The sequence below is a fragment of the Sceloporus occidentalis genome, unplaced genomic scaffold (genome assembly GCF_023333645.1).
Source record: "Sceloporus occidentalis isolate IW3139 unplaced genomic scaffold, rSceOcc1.0.p SCAF_3, whole genome shotgun sequence".
NCBI lineage: Eukaryota > Metazoa > Chordata > Lepidosauria > Squamata > Phrynosomatidae > Sceloporus > Sceloporus occidentalis.
This window is the reverse complement of record NW_028316983.1, coordinates 55711496-55729022: the sequence shown is the minus strand read 5'-3', so window position 1 is coordinate 55729022 and position 17527 is coordinate 55711496. Positions and strand designations below refer to the sequence as shown.

The window sequence follows — 17527 nt, the reverse complement described above, 5'->3', positions numbered from 1 at the left end:
GGAAAGACCCTTGTGGTTTTATCTACAACCCAATTAATATGAATAAATTTTGCTCAGCTTAGCAGCTGGATGAAAACAGCTAGCGGTTGTGCCATGTTGATAATACAAGAGGATCCCATCTTAAAGAATTACTGAAAAAATATGTGGATTTGACCACACAGCTGCAGCACCCTTGATGTATTTGCTTTGTTTTGAAGGCAGGAACGATACTTTTGACAACACGTTTACAGTATGCCTAGTTTCACCCAAAGTTTCAAATCTGCAAGTGGGCCAGTTTTCCAGTGCTCATTGTCTATGGATACTACAGATTTATGATGGAACTGTTTTAGTGAGAGAGCAACCATAAGAGTTCTTAGAGCTGGTTGGTGGTGTGTTCTGTTTACTAGCTTTGATAAGAAGAATTTTTGCAGTTGTCTGAAGATAGTGAAACAGGAAGATTGATGATGGGCATAGAGGACATGGTTGGTATTTCATAGGAGGAAGCTGAATGCCAAAAAAAGAAAATTCCTAGATCAGTTAGCTGTTGTGATTCATCTTAATTTTAGTGGGTTTTAACCCTGTGTTGGATTGTAGCCCAGACCTCTTAACACTGCCTGAGCTCTATGTACTTATCTCTAAAATTTATAGTTAATTCAATTTATCAGCTCTGAAGCATAAACCCTGATTTTGAACTGCTGTTTTTAGCTTTAGCGTTTATTCTCCCCATGAACTTCTTGATCCTGTGCATTGCATGTACGTGCAACTTCAATTGACCATCAGAGCATGGTACCCTAAACATAATCTTCTGGAACAGAAATACTGAAATGCATGCATTCACACACACACACACACACACACACACACACACACACCTGTCCATTGATATGCAGATAGATATATTTATATCATTCACTCTGAGGGATTTCAGTGACAACCAGGGAATTCATTTTGCTTGGTTCCATAGATGATGATGATGATGATGATGATGATGATGATGATGATGATTTATTTATTTATAACCCGCTCTTCAGCCAAAAGGCTATCGGAGCGGCTTACAAATTGTTAATTAGACATTTCCCTGCCCTCAGGCTTACAATCTAAGAGACAAGACACAAAAGGAGAAGGGAATGAGAGGGCCCTTCTTCTTACTCTGATTAGACCCGACAGAGCTGGCCTGTCCTTCTCTTCCTCTCGATGGTGGATGGAGGGAGGGCTTTCTTCTTTCAGGCAAGGCCCGATGGAGCTGGCTTGCTTTACTCTCCTTGTGGGTAGTGGTGGATGCAGGGGAAGGCTCTTCTTTCAGGCAAGCCCTGATGGGGCTGATAGATCCAGCGTGGTGTAGTGATTAGACTGGGATCTAATCTGCACCTCAGAAATAATGCAGTTTGACACCACTTTAAATGCCATGCCTCAATTCTATGGAATCCTGGGATTTTCTTGACATCTAAGTATCACAAAACTATAAAATTCCATAGTATCAATTGCCATTAAAGTGTTGTCAAACTCCATTATTTCTGCAGTGTAGATTAGACTTGTTGGATAGAGTTGTCAGACAGAAAACTGGAGGGGCTCCTGTACCTCAAATGGCTGTGGGTGGTGATGGTGTGTGCCTTCAGGTTGGTGGCTGTGTAGAAGTGGGAATTTCAGTAGGTATTTTTGTTATCTGGCTGCATGACAGACAATACATGCTGAAATTGCCTCTTCTACACATCAAATTTTACCAAGGAACTCCTGTGATAGGGTCGCCTTAGGGTTGCCGTAAGTCAGAATGACTTGAAGGCACACAAGAACAGGGTCTCCCATAGACATTGGGATTATGCTTAATGTCAAGGTAATAATGGTAAGCTGTGCAACAGGCAATGCTCAAATTAGCCACATTAGTTTCAACCTGCTAAGCAATTACATTTCATAATGTGTTATGGGTGCATGGTTGTTTTCAAGGACTTTCTTGTTATAATCTAGCATCTAATAATTTTAGCCTGTCTTTCTGGTCCATCCATTTCAATCATTTTTAACATTTTCAGAGGGCTGAAATGCAAACTTGCCTGACACATTTTCCTGTTACAAGAATTCAAAAAGAACTAACTACTTCTAAGAGAGGCTTGTTCTCCAATGCTGAAAATCTGACGAACAAGCTGCCAGCTTTAGTGAAGTGACCTTGAACTACTTCCTGCATTTGTTCACCTTGAAGCTGTTTAAATGTCCACTTGTTCTTCAAAGCAACCAATATCTGCTTGCACTTTCTTTTGTTCACAGTTCATGGTAAACCAGTGAACTGTGTGGGCTGTGGAAGCTGCCACTAAAAGCTAGTTCAAACACTCAGTAGGACACGTGGTACAGTCATCACAGCACCATCAGGATTTATGCACATTTATGTGTTATTGGAAGCTTTCTCAGATACAAATATATCCTTCTGCCAGTAGCAAGCTTTTTCTAAGGCACAGCAGTTTTGTGCATGCTGGGATATTTTGACAAGGAGGATGCCTTAAAATATATTTGTTAACTGCCACCAAGCTGACTTTGACTTATGGCAACCCCATGAATGAGAGACCCCCCACATCACCTTATCATCAATAGTTCTGCTAAGTGTGAAGTCGAAGGCTTTCATGTCCTGCATCCATAGTTTTTTGTGGGTTTTTCGGACTGTGTGGCCATGTTCTAGAAGAGTTTCTTCCTGACGTTTCGCCAGCATCTGTGGCTGACATCTTCAGAGAATGCTTGCCTGGAAAGGAGTTGGGTATGTTGTGTGTGTGTGTGTGTGTGTGTGTATAGTGTGACCTGGAAAGGCAGGAGTGATATACATGTGTATTGTTCTGTTGCTAATGGCAGGTCTCAGGGTGGGAGAGTATGCAAAGGAGGTTTAGTGTCTGCTTGATTAGTGTTCCTTGTCTGCTAAGGTCTTGCAGACTCAGGGTCATGGCTTCCCTGATTGAATCTATCCATCCTCTTTTCCTACTTCCTTCTACCCCTCCAAGAATAATGTATTTTCATTTGTTCTAGAACCCATTTATTTGCCTTTTTAGCAGTCCATGTTATCTGTAGTATCTTCTTCAGCAACACAATTCAAATGAGTTGATTTTCTTTCTTTCTATCAGCTTTCTTCATTGTCCCCCTTTCACAACCATACATAGAAATGGAAAATACTATGGCATGGACAGTCCTGACTTTAGTCTTCAGTGATATATCTTGACCCTTGAGTATCTTGTCTAGTTCCTTCATATCAATTTGTAAGCTGCTCTGACAGCATTTCTGAAGAGCAGGGTATAAAATAAAATAAAAAATAGCTGTCCTTTCAAGTCTTAGTTTTCTGATTTCTTGACTGCAACCTCCATTTGGATCAATGACTGAGTCAAGGTATGAAAAATCTTTTACTGTTTCAATGTCTTCATCATCTACTTTAAAGTTATGTAGTATCTGGTCATTATTTTTGTTTTCTTAATGTTCAGCTGTAACCCTGACTTTGCACTTTCATCCTTGACTTTCTTCAGTAATCATTCTCAATCTTTGCGGGTTTTTTATTAGTAATATGGTGTCATCTTTGTATCTTAAATTGTTGTTGTTCCTTCCTCCAGTTTTCACACTTCCTTGCGAGTCTAATCCTACTTTATGTATGGTATGTTCAGCATACAAGGTAAACCTATATAGTGATAAAATGCAGCTTTGCCTATTGGAATCTATTCTATTTCTCCCTATTCTGTCCTGACAGTAGCCTGTTGTCCTGAGTACAGGTTATACTTCAGGACAATAAAAATGTTGTGCCATACCCTTTTCTTTAAGAGCAACCCATAGATTTTCATGATCTGTATAATCAAAGGCTTTGCTATAATCTATAAAGCACAGGATGATTTTCTTCTCAAATGCTTTGGTGCACTTCATTATCCAACATATGTTTGCATGATGATCCCTAGTGCCTTTTCCTCTGCTGAACCCAGCTTGGACATCTTCCATTTCCTGCTCCAAATATAGTAAATACCTTGTTGTAGAATTTTGAACATCATTTTGCTTGCATGAGAAATTGATGGAATGGTCCTGTAGTTAGTGCAATCCTCAGTGTCCCCTTTCTTGAAATTTCTTAAAATATGCCACCCTTTATAAATGCACTGAGAGGATATAATTCCTTTGCTAATAGTTTTAATTGCCTTTTAAGGTGAGCTTAAAAAAAGGAAATAACATTTTCTGTGTCACCATCCCAGTTTCTAGGTTTGGAGTCTTTCTATACCCTCTCCTCTGGATCAGGTAGTTAGAGGAATGGAAAACAGTACTATTCACTCCTATACTAAAGGCAAAAGCATTTGCAATGGAATTGGATAGGGTAAAGAGTTGGAATTCTTTCCCTCTCCCACCTGTCAAATATGATGGTCCTTTATTTGAAAGCTGTGTTGTATCCTTACTTTGATTTTGGCCTGTGAATGCTGTAGCCCTACTCAAATATACATCAGCTGCATGTACTGGACGAGTGGCATGGTACAGCAGTTGTGCACATGGCAACATCATAAAACAAGGGCCTCACCTCAATCCATGGGGAGAGGTGAGTAAGAAATAACAACAATTACAACAATACATGGGGAGAGTTCATATATGGAGCATGGAGGTCTGCTACCCATAATGCCTTGATCAGTCATGTCTAATGATTGCTCAAGCTACTTTTCATTTGCCTGTGGCAAAAGCTTTATTTAGAACATCATCCTCCTTCCTCTGCTAGGCTACAACTCATATACCATGCTCCTACACTAACATTTATTTTATAACAATGATTTGGTAGAAGATCTATTTCAGTTCATTGCTAAGCACATGTGGTTTCATGCTCTTATTTTCCTTGAATAAATGTCTGTGCAACCTGCCTGCTGTACTGGTCTTAAGCTATGAAACTATAATACTGTTTTAGGAGGGGCATGAAAAGTTGGACACTTCTGTCCTGTTTGTAGAGCAAGAGAGCTTAATATGGTCTCCACATATCTCCTGAGCACAAGAAACTGGCAGAGCATGCCAATGGACACCTCCTTGGGTTGAATGGCTAGCAATGAACTAGAGAAGGTAATCTGATTTTAACCTGTCACCTCAATGGCATGATTGAGTGAGAGAAGGGGGAGATGAGCAGGTTGAGGCTTTGTCAGTAACAATAGCACACAAATCCCTAAAATCATTGTTGGAAGAAAAGCTTGAAGACCTCTAGTCAGGGCCAGCTCTACCATTAGGTAGAATCTGACTACTCCAGGCACGAGATTTTGGATGACTTTATAAAAAAAGAATAACAGCAAATCATTAGCCATTTCCTTCATTGTTAATACATTCTTATTGCTTGGGATGAGGAGAGATATTTAAGAGATTTTCTGTTTCATATATCAAAATAACTTGATTGACTTTGGACTGTGTACCTCAACCTGCTTTAATCCCTCCATTCTTGTCCAGCCCCTCTGGTCAGGCAATCCAAATGCTAAAGTGTCCCTGATAAGTAGCTATTTTACCTCTGCTTGAAGCCCTCTAGCAAGGGAGAACCCATTCCATAGGTCATTCCCATTGTTGCATTTGTACTGTTAAGTTTCTCCAGATTTCTACTAGAAATCCTTCAGCAGAGAATTTCTATGTCATAAAGTACAAACTTAGGTTTAAGGGGGGAAATATGCATCACTAGAATAATACCCTTTTGGATGCTGAGTTGACAGAGCGGTTGGGGCATCCCATCTTAAGCACATAAGGACTAGAGCAACAAGTTTTACATTGCAAAATGAGAAATAATGTGATAACAGTCCGGCCAGAGAGAGGAGAAGGAGAGGAGCTGCTTGGCAGCCATTTTGAGACTGTGTGCTCGAGACCGTGCGCTCGTTGCTGAAGGGGCGGAGCTTCTGTGAGTCACATCTGTGAGTCACAAGGGGGCGGAGCTAGCAGACTAGCTTTATATACCAGCTTCCAGAGCCTTCCAGAACAGTCCGGCCAGAGAGAGGAGAAGGAGAGGAGCTGCTTGGCAGCCATTTTGAGACCGTGTGCTCGAGACCGTGCGCTCGTTGCTGAAGGGGCGGAGCTTCTGTGAGTCACATCTGTGAGTCACAAGGGGGCGGAGCTAGCAGACTAGCTTTATATACCTCCTTCCAGAGCCTTCCAGAACAGTCCGGCCAGAGAGAGGAGAAGGAGAGGAGCTGCTTGGCAGCCATTTTGAGACCGTGTGCTCGAGACCGTGTGCTCGTTGCTGAAGGGGCGGAGCTTCTGTGAGTCACATCTGTGAGTCACAAGGGGGCGGAGCTAGCAGACTAGCTTTATATACCACCTTCCAGAGCCTTCCAGAACAGTCCGGCCAGAGAGAGGAGAAGGAGAGGAGCTGCTTGGCAGCCATTTTGAGACCGTGTGCTCGAGACCGTGCACTCGTTGCTGAAGGGGCGGAGCTTCTGTGAGTCACATCTGTGAGTCACAAGGGGCGGAGCTAGCAGACTAGCTTTATATACCAGCTTCCAGAGCCGCGCGCCGTTTTTCATTTTCTTTAACTCAACAACTCTGCTCAAGTGGCATCAGGTTAGAATCAGATATTGAAACAGAACCTTCCCTTTAAGTGTAAGATAGCAGCCAGTACTTACCTTTAAAGAAGTATTCCCAGTAGATTGACTGTTATATTTACTACTAAAGACTTTGCAGTATGGACAACGAGGGATCTGCCGCAGTCACCTGCAACTCTTGTGGGATGTTTCTCTTCTTGCCTACAGAAGTGGAGAACTTCACATGCACCAAGTGCAAGTTGGTAGCACTCTTGGAGGAGAAAGTGCAGCAGCTGGAGTCCAGAGCAGCTACACTTCAGCATATTAGGGAACAAGAGGATTTCCTGGACACAATAGAACTAACCATCTTGGATGAGTACCACGCAGAGGAAGATGCTAGGGTGGAAGAGGTCACTTGCCAAACAGAGGAGGCAGACAGCTGGAGGAATGTCACAAAGAGAAGTAAGCCAAGAAGGAATTGTTCGGGGAGCTTGCAGCTAGAGAATCGATTCGAAGCTCTTTCCCTTATCAAGGAGGATGAAGAAGAGCAGCATGGACAGGCTTCGGGGACAGAACAGGGGAGCCTGAGAGTCCCACCCGAGGGAACAGTTGCTGCTAAGCCTCGGAGGAGGCGTGTGGTCGTAGTGGGGGACTCTTTGCTGAGGGGTACAGAAGCAGTGATTTGTAGGCCTGACAAGATGTCTCGAGAGGTGTGTTGTCTTCCAGGTGCAAAGATCCGTGATGTGACAGAGAGGCTGACAAGACTGGTCAAGCCTACTGACCAATACCCCTTCCTTTTGGTCCACGTGGGAACTAATGATACTGCAAGACACAGCATTCAGAACATCAAAAGGGATTATGAGGCGCTTGGTAGGAAGCTGAAAGGAATGGATGTACAGGTTGTCATCTCGTCTCTTCTGCCAGTTGAAGGGCATGGTCCAGGAAGGGAGAGGAAAATAGCAGATGTGAACAACTGGCTTCGCAGATGGTGCCGCCGAGAAGGATTCGGATTCTTCGATCATGGGCTGCGGTTCCATGAGGAGGGACTTCTTGCAACAGACGGGTTGCATCTCACGCCAGTTGGAAGAAATGTTTTTGCCAACAGTCTCAAGAACTTGATCAGGAGAGCTTTAAACTGAGTTCCGAGGGGAAGGGAGACAATATTAAGGAAGGCAAAAGGGATGGCGAAAATAGTCAAACTGACATAGAGGAAACAAGGCAAACAGTGCAAGGACCCAGCAGTGGGAGGCAAAAAAACTTGCACAGGCAGCAAGTAAAAGGGAACCATGGTCTGCGATGTCTCTACACTAATGCACAGAGCATGGGAAATAAGCAAGATGAACTCGAACTCCTAGTACAACAAAGCAAATATGATATAATAGGCATCACTGAAACCTGGTGGGATGAGTCTCATGATTGGAATGTGGAAATAGAGGGGTATAACCTTATTAAGAGAAATAGGCCAAACAGGAAAGGAGGAGGAATAGCACTATATGTCAGAGATATTTACACCAGTGAAGAGATCCTGGACATCAAACATGGAAGCCAGGTGGAGAGCATCTAGATAAGAATCAAAGGGGAGGGAAACAACAAGGGTGTTACGGTGGGAGTCTACTACAGACCCCCAAGTCAGACTGAGGAATTGGATGATATCTTTCTAGAACAGATGACCACACAGTCAGAAAAGAGAGATGTAGTAGTGATGGGCAACTTCAACTATCCTGATATTTGCTGGAAGTCAAACTCAGCAAAATCCTCAAGGTCTAGCAAATTCCTCACTTGCCTGGAAGACAATTTCATGGTCCAAAAGGTGGAAGAGGCAACAAGGGGGTCAGCTATTTTAGATCTGATCCTAACCAACACGGATGACTTGGTTAATGGGGTGCAAGTGGTGGGATCATTAGGTGGAAGTGACCATGTTCTCCTAGAGTTTGTAATACAGTGGAAAGGAGAAGCCAGGCAGAGTCAGACACGCATCCTAGACTTTAGGAGAGCGGATTTCAGTAAACTTAGAGAAGTATTGAGGGTGATTCCATGGTCAGAAATACTAAAAGATAAAGGAGTTCAGGACGGATGGGACTTTCTCAAAAGGGAGATACTGAAGGCACAATTTCAAACAGTTCCAGTGAGAAAGAAAAACGGGAGGTGTCTCAAGAAACCAGGATGGATGACTAAGGAACTTTCAACCGAGCTGAGTTTGAAACGGAACATGTATAAGAAATGGAAAAAGGGGGAAATCACGAAAAAGGAATTCAAAGAAATAGCAGGCATGTGTAGGGGTAAAGTCAGAAAAGCTAAAGCGCAGAATGAACTCAGGCTTGCTAGAGAGGTTAAGAACAATAAAAAGGGCTTTTTTGGATATGTCCGCAGCAAGAGGAAGAAGAAGGAAACGGTAGGGCCACTGCGTGGAGAAGATGGCAAAATGCTAACAGGAGATAGAGAAAAGGCAGAATTACTCAACACCTTCTTTGCCTCAGTCTTCTCAGAAAAGGCAAAGGGTGCTCAACCTGAGGATAATGGAGCAGAGGACAGAATAGGGGAATTTCAGCACAGAATAAGTAAAGAGATAGTAGAGGAACACCTTGTTAATCTAAATGAATTTAAGTCTCCTGGACCAGATGAACTCCATCCAAGGGTATTAAAAGAACTGGCAAAAGTAATATTGGAGCCATTGGCAATCATATTTGAAAACTCCTGGAGAACAGGAGAGATCCCAGCAGACTGGCGAAGGGCAAACGTTGTCCCCATCTTCAAAAAGGGGAAAAAAGAGGATCCCAACAATTATCGTCCAGTTAGTCTGACATCAGTTCTAGGAAAGATTCTGGAGCAGATCATTAAACAGAGAGTCTGTGAACATCTAGAAGGCAATGCCATAATCACAAAAAGTCAACATGGGTTTCAGAGAAACAAGTCATGCCAGACAAATCTAATCTCCTTCTTTGATAAAATTACCAGCTTGGTAGATGAAGGGAATGCTGTGGATATAGTATATCTTGATTTCAGTAAGGCCTTCGACAAGGTTTCCCATGACATTCTTGCAAACAAGCTTGTAAAATGTGGGCTAGACAAAGGAACTGTTAAATGGATCTGTAATTGGTTGACCGGCCGAACCCAAAGGGTGCTCAACAATGGCTCCTTTTCATCCTGGAGAGAAGTGACCAGTGGGGTCCCACAGGGCTCTGTCCTGGGCCCAGTGCTATTCAACATCTTTATTAATGACCTGGATGACAGAATTGGGAGCATACTTATCAAATTTGCAGATGACACCAAATTAGGGGGAATAGCCAATACCCCAGAGGACAGGATCAAGATTCAAAATGATCTGAACAGACTAGAAAGCTGGGCCAAAGCTAACAAAATGAAATTCAACACAGAGAAATGTAAGGTATTGCACTTAGGGCGGAAAAATAAAATGCACAGATATAGGATGGGTGACACCTGGCTGAATGAAACTACGTGTGAAAGGGATCTAGGAGTCCAAGTAGACCACAAGTTGAACATGAGTGAACAGTGTGATGCGGCAGCTAAAAAGGCCAATGCTATTTTAGGCTGCATCAATAGAAGTATAGTGTCTAGATCAAGAGAAGTAATAGTGCCACTGTATTCTGCTTTGGTCAGGCCCCACCTAGAATATTGTGTCCAGTTCTGGGCGCCACAATTCAGAAAGGACATTGAGAAACAGGAGCATGTCCAAAGGAGGGCGACAAAAATGGTGAAGGGTCTGGAAACCATGCCCTATGAGGAACGACTTAGGGAGCTGGGGATGTTTAGCCTGGAGAAAAGAAGGTTAAGAGGTGGTATGATAGCCCTGTTTAAATATTTGAAAGGATGTCATATTGAGGAGGGAGCAAGCTTGTTTTCTGCTGTTCCAGAGAACAGGACCCGGAACAATGGATGCAAGCTACAGGAAAAGAGATTCCACCTGAACATTAGGAGGAACTTCCTGACAGTAAGGGCTGTTCGACAGTGGAATGCACTTCCTCGGAAGGTGATAGAGTCTCCTTCCTTAGAGGTCTTTAAACAGAGCCTGGATGGCCATCTGTCAGGGATGCTTTGATTTGGATTTCCTGCATGGCAGGGGGTTGGACTGGATGGCCCTAGTGGTCTCTTCCAACTCTACGATTCTATGATTCTAAGTGCAAAGGTCATATAGAAGAAGTGAGTGTGGTGTGGCTGGTGAGCTTCTATTGACCAAAGACTAATCCTGCTGAATGTAAAGGATGTAAGAATTCAGGTGGGTCAGAGGATTTTGGCAAGCTTTTATTGTCAATGCCATTCTTTCCAATGTGAGCATTCCAGACATCATCATAAAAAGTTTTATCAAAATATTTGTGTTTAGCAATTAGATAACAGGGATATCATGTTTGGCCATCTATTAGTTTGTTTAACCCAGGGGTATGCAACTGTGATGAATTCAGGGACCATTTTTATGACTCTGGGACCCTTTGGGGACTACATGGACTGCTCCTTGTTTTCCGCAGCATCTGCCCAGATGCTTCTAAGAAGCTTGCAAGTCAGACATGAAAGCAACAGCCCTACTCCCATGTATCCTGCTCTCCTGGTAACTTTTGTTCTAAGGTAGATTGACTCTGAAAATGTGGGCTTAACTTAATTATCTCAGCTAGCAGATTTTGATAGCCAATTTGATTGTTAGTCTGAACTAGAGTAGACTCATTGAATCAATGGGATGTGAGTACAGAGTTAGCAATAATTCATTGATTCAGTTGGTCTAGCCTAGGTGAGACTAACAATTGGATTTAGACTACTGTATTTCACATCCCTTTTTGATATTCTCTGCAGTGGAGTTCAGAAGAAACATGGAGAGTTGTTAGAGGGTGCACAAATTTGTCCTCCTCAACCAGTGGCACTATATGCCACCTTTCCTGAGGAATGTTTAATTGATGTTTGTGAAAATTAGTTCTCCTCCATGAATACAGATATATTTATGGAAGAGAGTGCTTCTTTGCAGAGAACTTACCGTAGTACTTTGAACATCCATTGGGTTTTTGTTAGGAGAATCAGAGTTGTGGTTCTAGAAGTCAGGGCTATCAGCCTGTTCCAGATAATGTTTCAATGCATGGAAAAGGGTATTTGCCATCTCCTTAAGTCAGTAGTTGAGAGCCAGCACAGTGTATTGGTTTGAGCATTGGACCATGACTCTGATCAGGGTTCAAATCCCCACTTGGCCATGAAATATACAAAATTACCTTGGAAGAGTAAAAAAATAATGTTAAAAAGAAATGTACAGAATTCATAGCCAGATCATGTGTAGATGACTAATTACTGACTTACTGTTGCCATTGCCAACTTATGATGACCCTAATGCAAACCTATTACAGGGTTTTCTTGGCAGAATTTGATCAGAGGGTGTTTGCCTTCCTCTAAGTCTGAGAGAATGTGACTTACCCAAGGTGGATTTTCATGGCCAAGAGTCATGGTCCAATGCTCAAACCAATACACTGTGCTGAGAGCCATCATAAACTGGAAATGGCAATAATAAGTCAGTAGTTATTCATCTGCACATGACTATCAGTTTGTTGCATGGTCCCCATTTCAAGTACTATGAAAGACAGAGAAGTACTTCTAGCATTTTTATTCTGAGCAGACTAGACACACACCGGGGGGAGTGTACTGTGGCCTACCATATGTGGAAGACAGTTGTTTTTCTTGCTGAAGAAGAGAACTTCCTGTATCTCTGGAGGCTCTCTACATAATTTGAAAGCCTGGAAGATAAGAGTAACAAATCATGTGGAGGTTCTTCATGAATACAGGAGCCCCTTTCACCTTAAAAAAGTCATAAGTGGGAAAATCTGTTCTGGTGGAAGGAGAGGCTAGTATGCTCTCCTTCCTCACTTGTTTACTTAGGACGAGAACACCTTAAAGAGGGGAAGAATGCTCTCTATCCCCTTCATTATCATCATTCATAAGTTTATAAATTTGATATTTGTTTCATTTTTGTATCATGTTTCTCCTTATCTGCCTTTTACTTTATTGTGGAAGGACTGTGGCTCCTGGCTTTTACACATTGAACCAGGAGATAGCTACTGCTAGTTAGTGCTCAGCTAAAAGACCAGTGGTCTGACTTGGTATAATGCAGCTTCTCTTGTCTAAAATGGGATACCCTTTGTTAGTCCATAAGATGTATATGCAATGTACAGTTTGTAGCCCTAAGTCAGCTTACAGTAAATATTTTTTTAAAAAATTATGTCATAATTAAAAGGCAATAAAATAATTGCAGGCATCAAAAGCCATTAAAACAGGGCTGGAGAACTTGTAACACTGCATGTTCTCATGAACTCTCATAATTGGCTATGTTGGCTGAGTTGATTGCAATATCTGGAGAGTCATACATCCACCCGCCCTGCTTGAGAGAGTAGGATGGACTTTTCCTTGCACTTAAGTTATTTTAAAAGATATTAGCTGTATATTTGTAGCAAAGAACATCACAAATCTAGCATCCTTTTCTGAGAGGCTGACTTTGTAGCACAGAAAGAATGATCTATGGATAACTTAACTTGTTGACAGGTATATTTGGGAAAATGTGGATATGTGTAACTGTATGCAACATTCCAAGTATGTCCATTGCATAGATTTAGGATAAAGTCTTCATAATGTGCCAGCTCTTTTATGTTGTGATGGTTTTCCTAATGGTATATGGTTTTTTTATTGCTGCATATTGAAGAAGATACTTTTATTGAGCAATCAACAATGATTTAAGATACTTTTTTCTTGAATAATTACAGCTCTCATATTGTACATAGTTTTTTAAAATCCTGGTTTGTGCCAGTTTTGCATTTTGTACTAGTTTTACAGTTGCGTAGGGGTTTATCCAAAACATCGTAAGATTCCTGCAGAATCATTTCACATCTGTTCTCTGTATACAATGACACAGATACCAATAGGAAGAAGATTTGTTTAGAAGTGGTAGTTTCATATATTAATATTCTGTGTTCAATAGAAGACTTTGTGAAAAATGGTTAAGATTCTTTCAAAAATGAAATTATAGATGGTAGAGATTGCACATGCATGTTTCTAAGTGTAATTTTTCAGGAGAGGAGGAGGAAGAGGGATCCTGAATTCTTTGATAAAATGCCTTCTGATACCAAGACCAGCTGCTTAGAACCAGTTTCATAGGTAGGAAGAAGGTAGATTGTGGTTGTGCTGCAATGCTAGAACAACTTTATGGACTCAGATCTATTTTCTATTACTGGTTTTTTTTTCTCTCCTCCTTAAGCACTGGTGGGAAGTGGCATTTGAATCAGATCTGCCCTTTCCTTCAGGAGGGAATTCACATGCCAAATTGAATTCACATGGCCCTCTGGTTACGTTATGCTCTTTGGCTTCAGCAGTACATGTTGCATAGACTCTTGCTTTGTTAGATGGCAGGTTCAGATGTGCATGTAAACAAGTGAGAATGAATATGGAAGAGCATAGTGTGTTGCAGAGAGAACAGTTATGCCCTCGCAGGGAGAGTCCTCAAAAGCACATTATTTTGCAAAGGGGAAGGCTAACACTGAGTGTTGGCACTGTATGCCCCTGTTGTCAGCTTGTCATTAGAGAAAAGCCATTTTAGGAATCTTTGCCTTCAAACCACTTGTCAATATGCATGGAAACAGGCAACCTGGCAGCCGAGAAGCTGGATGGAGATAGCGGAGCATATGACTTCAGTCTAGACCTGAAGTTTAGTGGATTCTGGGGCTTTCTGAAGCAAAAACACAAAGGACTATGTTAAAGTGTTCCTAAAACATCACTAAACGACAAGCAAGAAGGCCTAACCTGATAAATGGTGATTGCTATGGTTATGATCAAAACTGGCACCTCTTTGTGCCAGCTATGCTGAAAAATCAACTTGACTGTTCTAAAATTAGCTACAGAACACAGAGGCACAGACCGGTTCCTGCAAGTGTTGCTAGGGGAATCTATCCATCCCTTTCTCTCTCTTCTTATAGAATTAACCAATGTGTTTGATTTGTTATTAGGGATGGAAGCATGTGTGGAGGCCCATAATCACCAGGGTCATATTGGACCGCTAGAGATCAGTTGTTTAAATCTCCAAAAATGTCCATCTTCTTTTACAAGCTGAATGGAAAGTACCATTCACAGAGTCTTCTCTTAATATTTCATTCCATGCCACACCCCAAAGTCAGAATAATCTATGCCATGATATTTGTGATTTCTATGTAAGGATGTGAAAGCTGGACAATGAAGAAAGCTATCAGGAAAAAAAACCAGCCTGTTTGAAATATGGTACTGGGGGAGACTTTGATGGACTGCCAAGAAGAGAAATGAATACCGTATTTTCCAGCGTATAAGACGACCGGGTGTATAAGACGACCCCCAACTTTTAATATTAAAAAATTGAGTTTAGGATATACTCACCGTACAAGGCTACCCCTATTCCTTGAAAGCTGGCTGTGCACACACGCGCTGGCTTCTGAGCGGCCTCCGAAGGCCCCTTAGAAGCCAGCGCGGGGCTGCAGGCTTCCCAGGCCTCCGGAGGCCTGAGAAGCTGGTGGCCCCATAGAGCGCACCCAGCGTACAAGATGGCCCCTGACTTTTGACCCAATTTTAGAGGGTCAAAAAGTCGTCTTGTACGCCGGAAAATACAGTAGTTCCTAGAGCAAATCAAGCTTAAACTCTCACTCAAAGCCAGAATGACTAAACTGAGAGTATTATACTTTGGACATATTGTGAGACAACATGACTAATTGGAAAAGACCATAATGCTGCAAAAGTGGAAGGCAATAAAAAAAACTAAGGCCACCTAAAAGGTTCATTGATTCAGTCAAAGAAGCCATGGTCCTGGATTTGCACAACCTGCGCTGTCGATAACCCGGTATCTTGGAAGCCTCGTAACTTGATGGGAAATAACAGCAAGCAATGCCACACCCTAATTCTGAGCTCAGGGGTGGGGCATTAGTGGTCCTCCAAATGTTGGACTGTATATCCCATCATCTCTAGAAAGCGAAGTCAGTGTTAAGGGCTGATAGGAATTCCAGCCCAACTGCATCTGGAGGGTTGGGCACTCCCTACCTCTACCTTAGCACTTACTTCTCTCATATCCTTAGGAACAACTGTTTAAAAACATTGCTGATAAGAGATGAAATGTAATAGATAAGGGAAAGCATTCACTCTCCCCAGGATACTAATCTGAGAAGGCACTACACTGAAGGTTTACATCAGGTAATATATTTTTAATCAGCTACCCTCACCTCTATCCCTATCTTTTGTAAATGTTGTTACGGCCACTGGGGAGGTTGGAGCAGGCTGCCTCTTTCCCAATGGTGTGCCTCTGCTCTTCCCTCTCTCTCAAGCCATGCCAGTCAAAATCAGCTGCGATGCTGACAGTGTTCTGTAAAGAACCCACTGCAGAAACTGTGTGAGAAATCTTGCAAGAGGAAGTGGCTCAATTCTGCTCAACAGAAAGCAAGCAGGAAGGGAGGGGGAGGGAGGGAGGTGATGCTGTTCTCGCAACCAGCTTTTCTGTGGGCTTGCAAGATAGGAGAATCAAGCCACAGATGGTGAGTGAGTCTGCAAGCCAGGAACAGAAGAGAAGCCCCTTGGGGTCTGGCACTTTCTCCACTTCTGGCAACAGCCAGGAAAAGCTGGAGTGGTGGCTGAAGGAGCAGAAAGGTTGCTCTCCTAGCAAGGTTCTCCTTCTCTCTTTTTTTAAAGAGGCAACATTACTTGGTTTGCTGAGCAGAAAAAAACAGTTGCAAAGAATGGCAAGCAGGAGTCGGAGGAGGGTTTGCTCTTGATTGTACAGGAACTGGATTGGGAAATGCTCTCTTGACTGTCGCCACTGCAGTAAACTGAGAATCAGATGTTACTGATTCCCACCTGGCCCTGTGGCTCAACAGAAGACTTCACCTGTTCTCCTCTCAAGGAGCCAGAATTCCTTCTTAGATGACTGTGGACAACAGCATGAGTAGTGGCTACTGTAGTTTGGATGAAGACTTGGAGGACTGCTTTTTTACAGCTAAGACTACCTTCTTTAGGAGGACCCAGAGCAAAGCTGCTGCAAAGGTAACCAGCAGTGTGGCATTTAACACCCCCCCATCTAGAATTTATATGCGTATATATTGTTAGCTGTCAAGCTGTAAAAATTAGAATGCTGCCTCATATTCTAGAGATCTTTATATTACTGCAGTTCCTATGCATAGGCAGCCTACTCTATTGAAATGGCTGTAAAGCTTACCATTATGTCATTTTCTCCTTTCAAACTTTGATCTGTTTGACTTTGACACCTGTTTGCTATTTCTTGGTTATCAGAGCTATCTGGCTGAGAACCTGTAGCTGTCCTCTGCATGTTATATTTCTTCACAGCTAAATTCTCAAAGATGGTGTGAGATTGGTTACTAAAGTGTGTGAATTATGTTGTACAGTACTGTGTTTTCAGTGTTGTCTAGAGGTGTGTGTGTGTGTGTTAAAAGATATTGCCTTCAAAGATTGCATTCTTGTGTGGACAAGATACTTGGTGCCAAGAATTTATAATGAGAAAGAGGCTGTTGGCTGTCTTGCATGTGTGTGTAATTACTATGATTCTTATAGTTGATGGGCATGTTCCACTGTATTTTTGTTTGCTAGATGTTAAAAAAACAACAACTGGATATGTGGGAAAACCCTGTCTGCTCTTGCAATTTTTACATGGATTTTAGAGTCATGAGATTAGAACAAAATAGAATGAATTGGGCCAGCCTTGCTTTAGTTATCATAATATACAGTGTATTTGCAGTAACTACAAGAGCTAGCAACTGGCTTTTAGATGAATGAAGGCTTAGCAGTGTAGATTCATTTTAAATCAAGAAGATTTAAAAGGCCACCAGAAAGGGAGCAATTTAAATACAGCTTCCTATTTTGTAATCTATGTATTTCCTCAAGAATTACACAAACCAATTGCTTGCAATGCCAATTAAAACACATTGGTTTGTACTAATGTATATATTTACTCAGAGATAAAGGGGCAACTTAGAAATTAATGGACTTTCTAGTACACATGCACTGAGCCAGTGCATGTGTACTTGAGGGACATGTGTACTTGAGGGACATGTGCTGAGAACCTCTCAGAAATAAGAGTTTAATAG

General features: G+C 42.1%; 1 protein-coding gene across 3 annotated transcripts in view; it reads left to right on the top strand.

Annotated features, from left to right (window-relative positions):
* The window catches only part of LOC149315957 (ras association domain-containing protein 5-like), a 131786-nt gene that overhangs the window by 57489 nt on the left and 56770 nt on the right, over positions 1-17527 (top strand). Inside the window, exon 1 of one of the 3 annotated variants that reach the window (XM_089514490.1) lies at positions 15814-16469. The exons of the other annotated variants lie outside the window; for them this stretch is intronic. Coding sequence (XP_089370616.1) covers positions 16350-16469 — 120 coding nt within the window. The 5' untranslated portion in view covers positions 15814-16349. Of the gene's footprint in view, positions 1-15813; positions 16470-17527 lie in introns of those variants that run through there. 3 annotated transcript variants of the gene reach the window in all.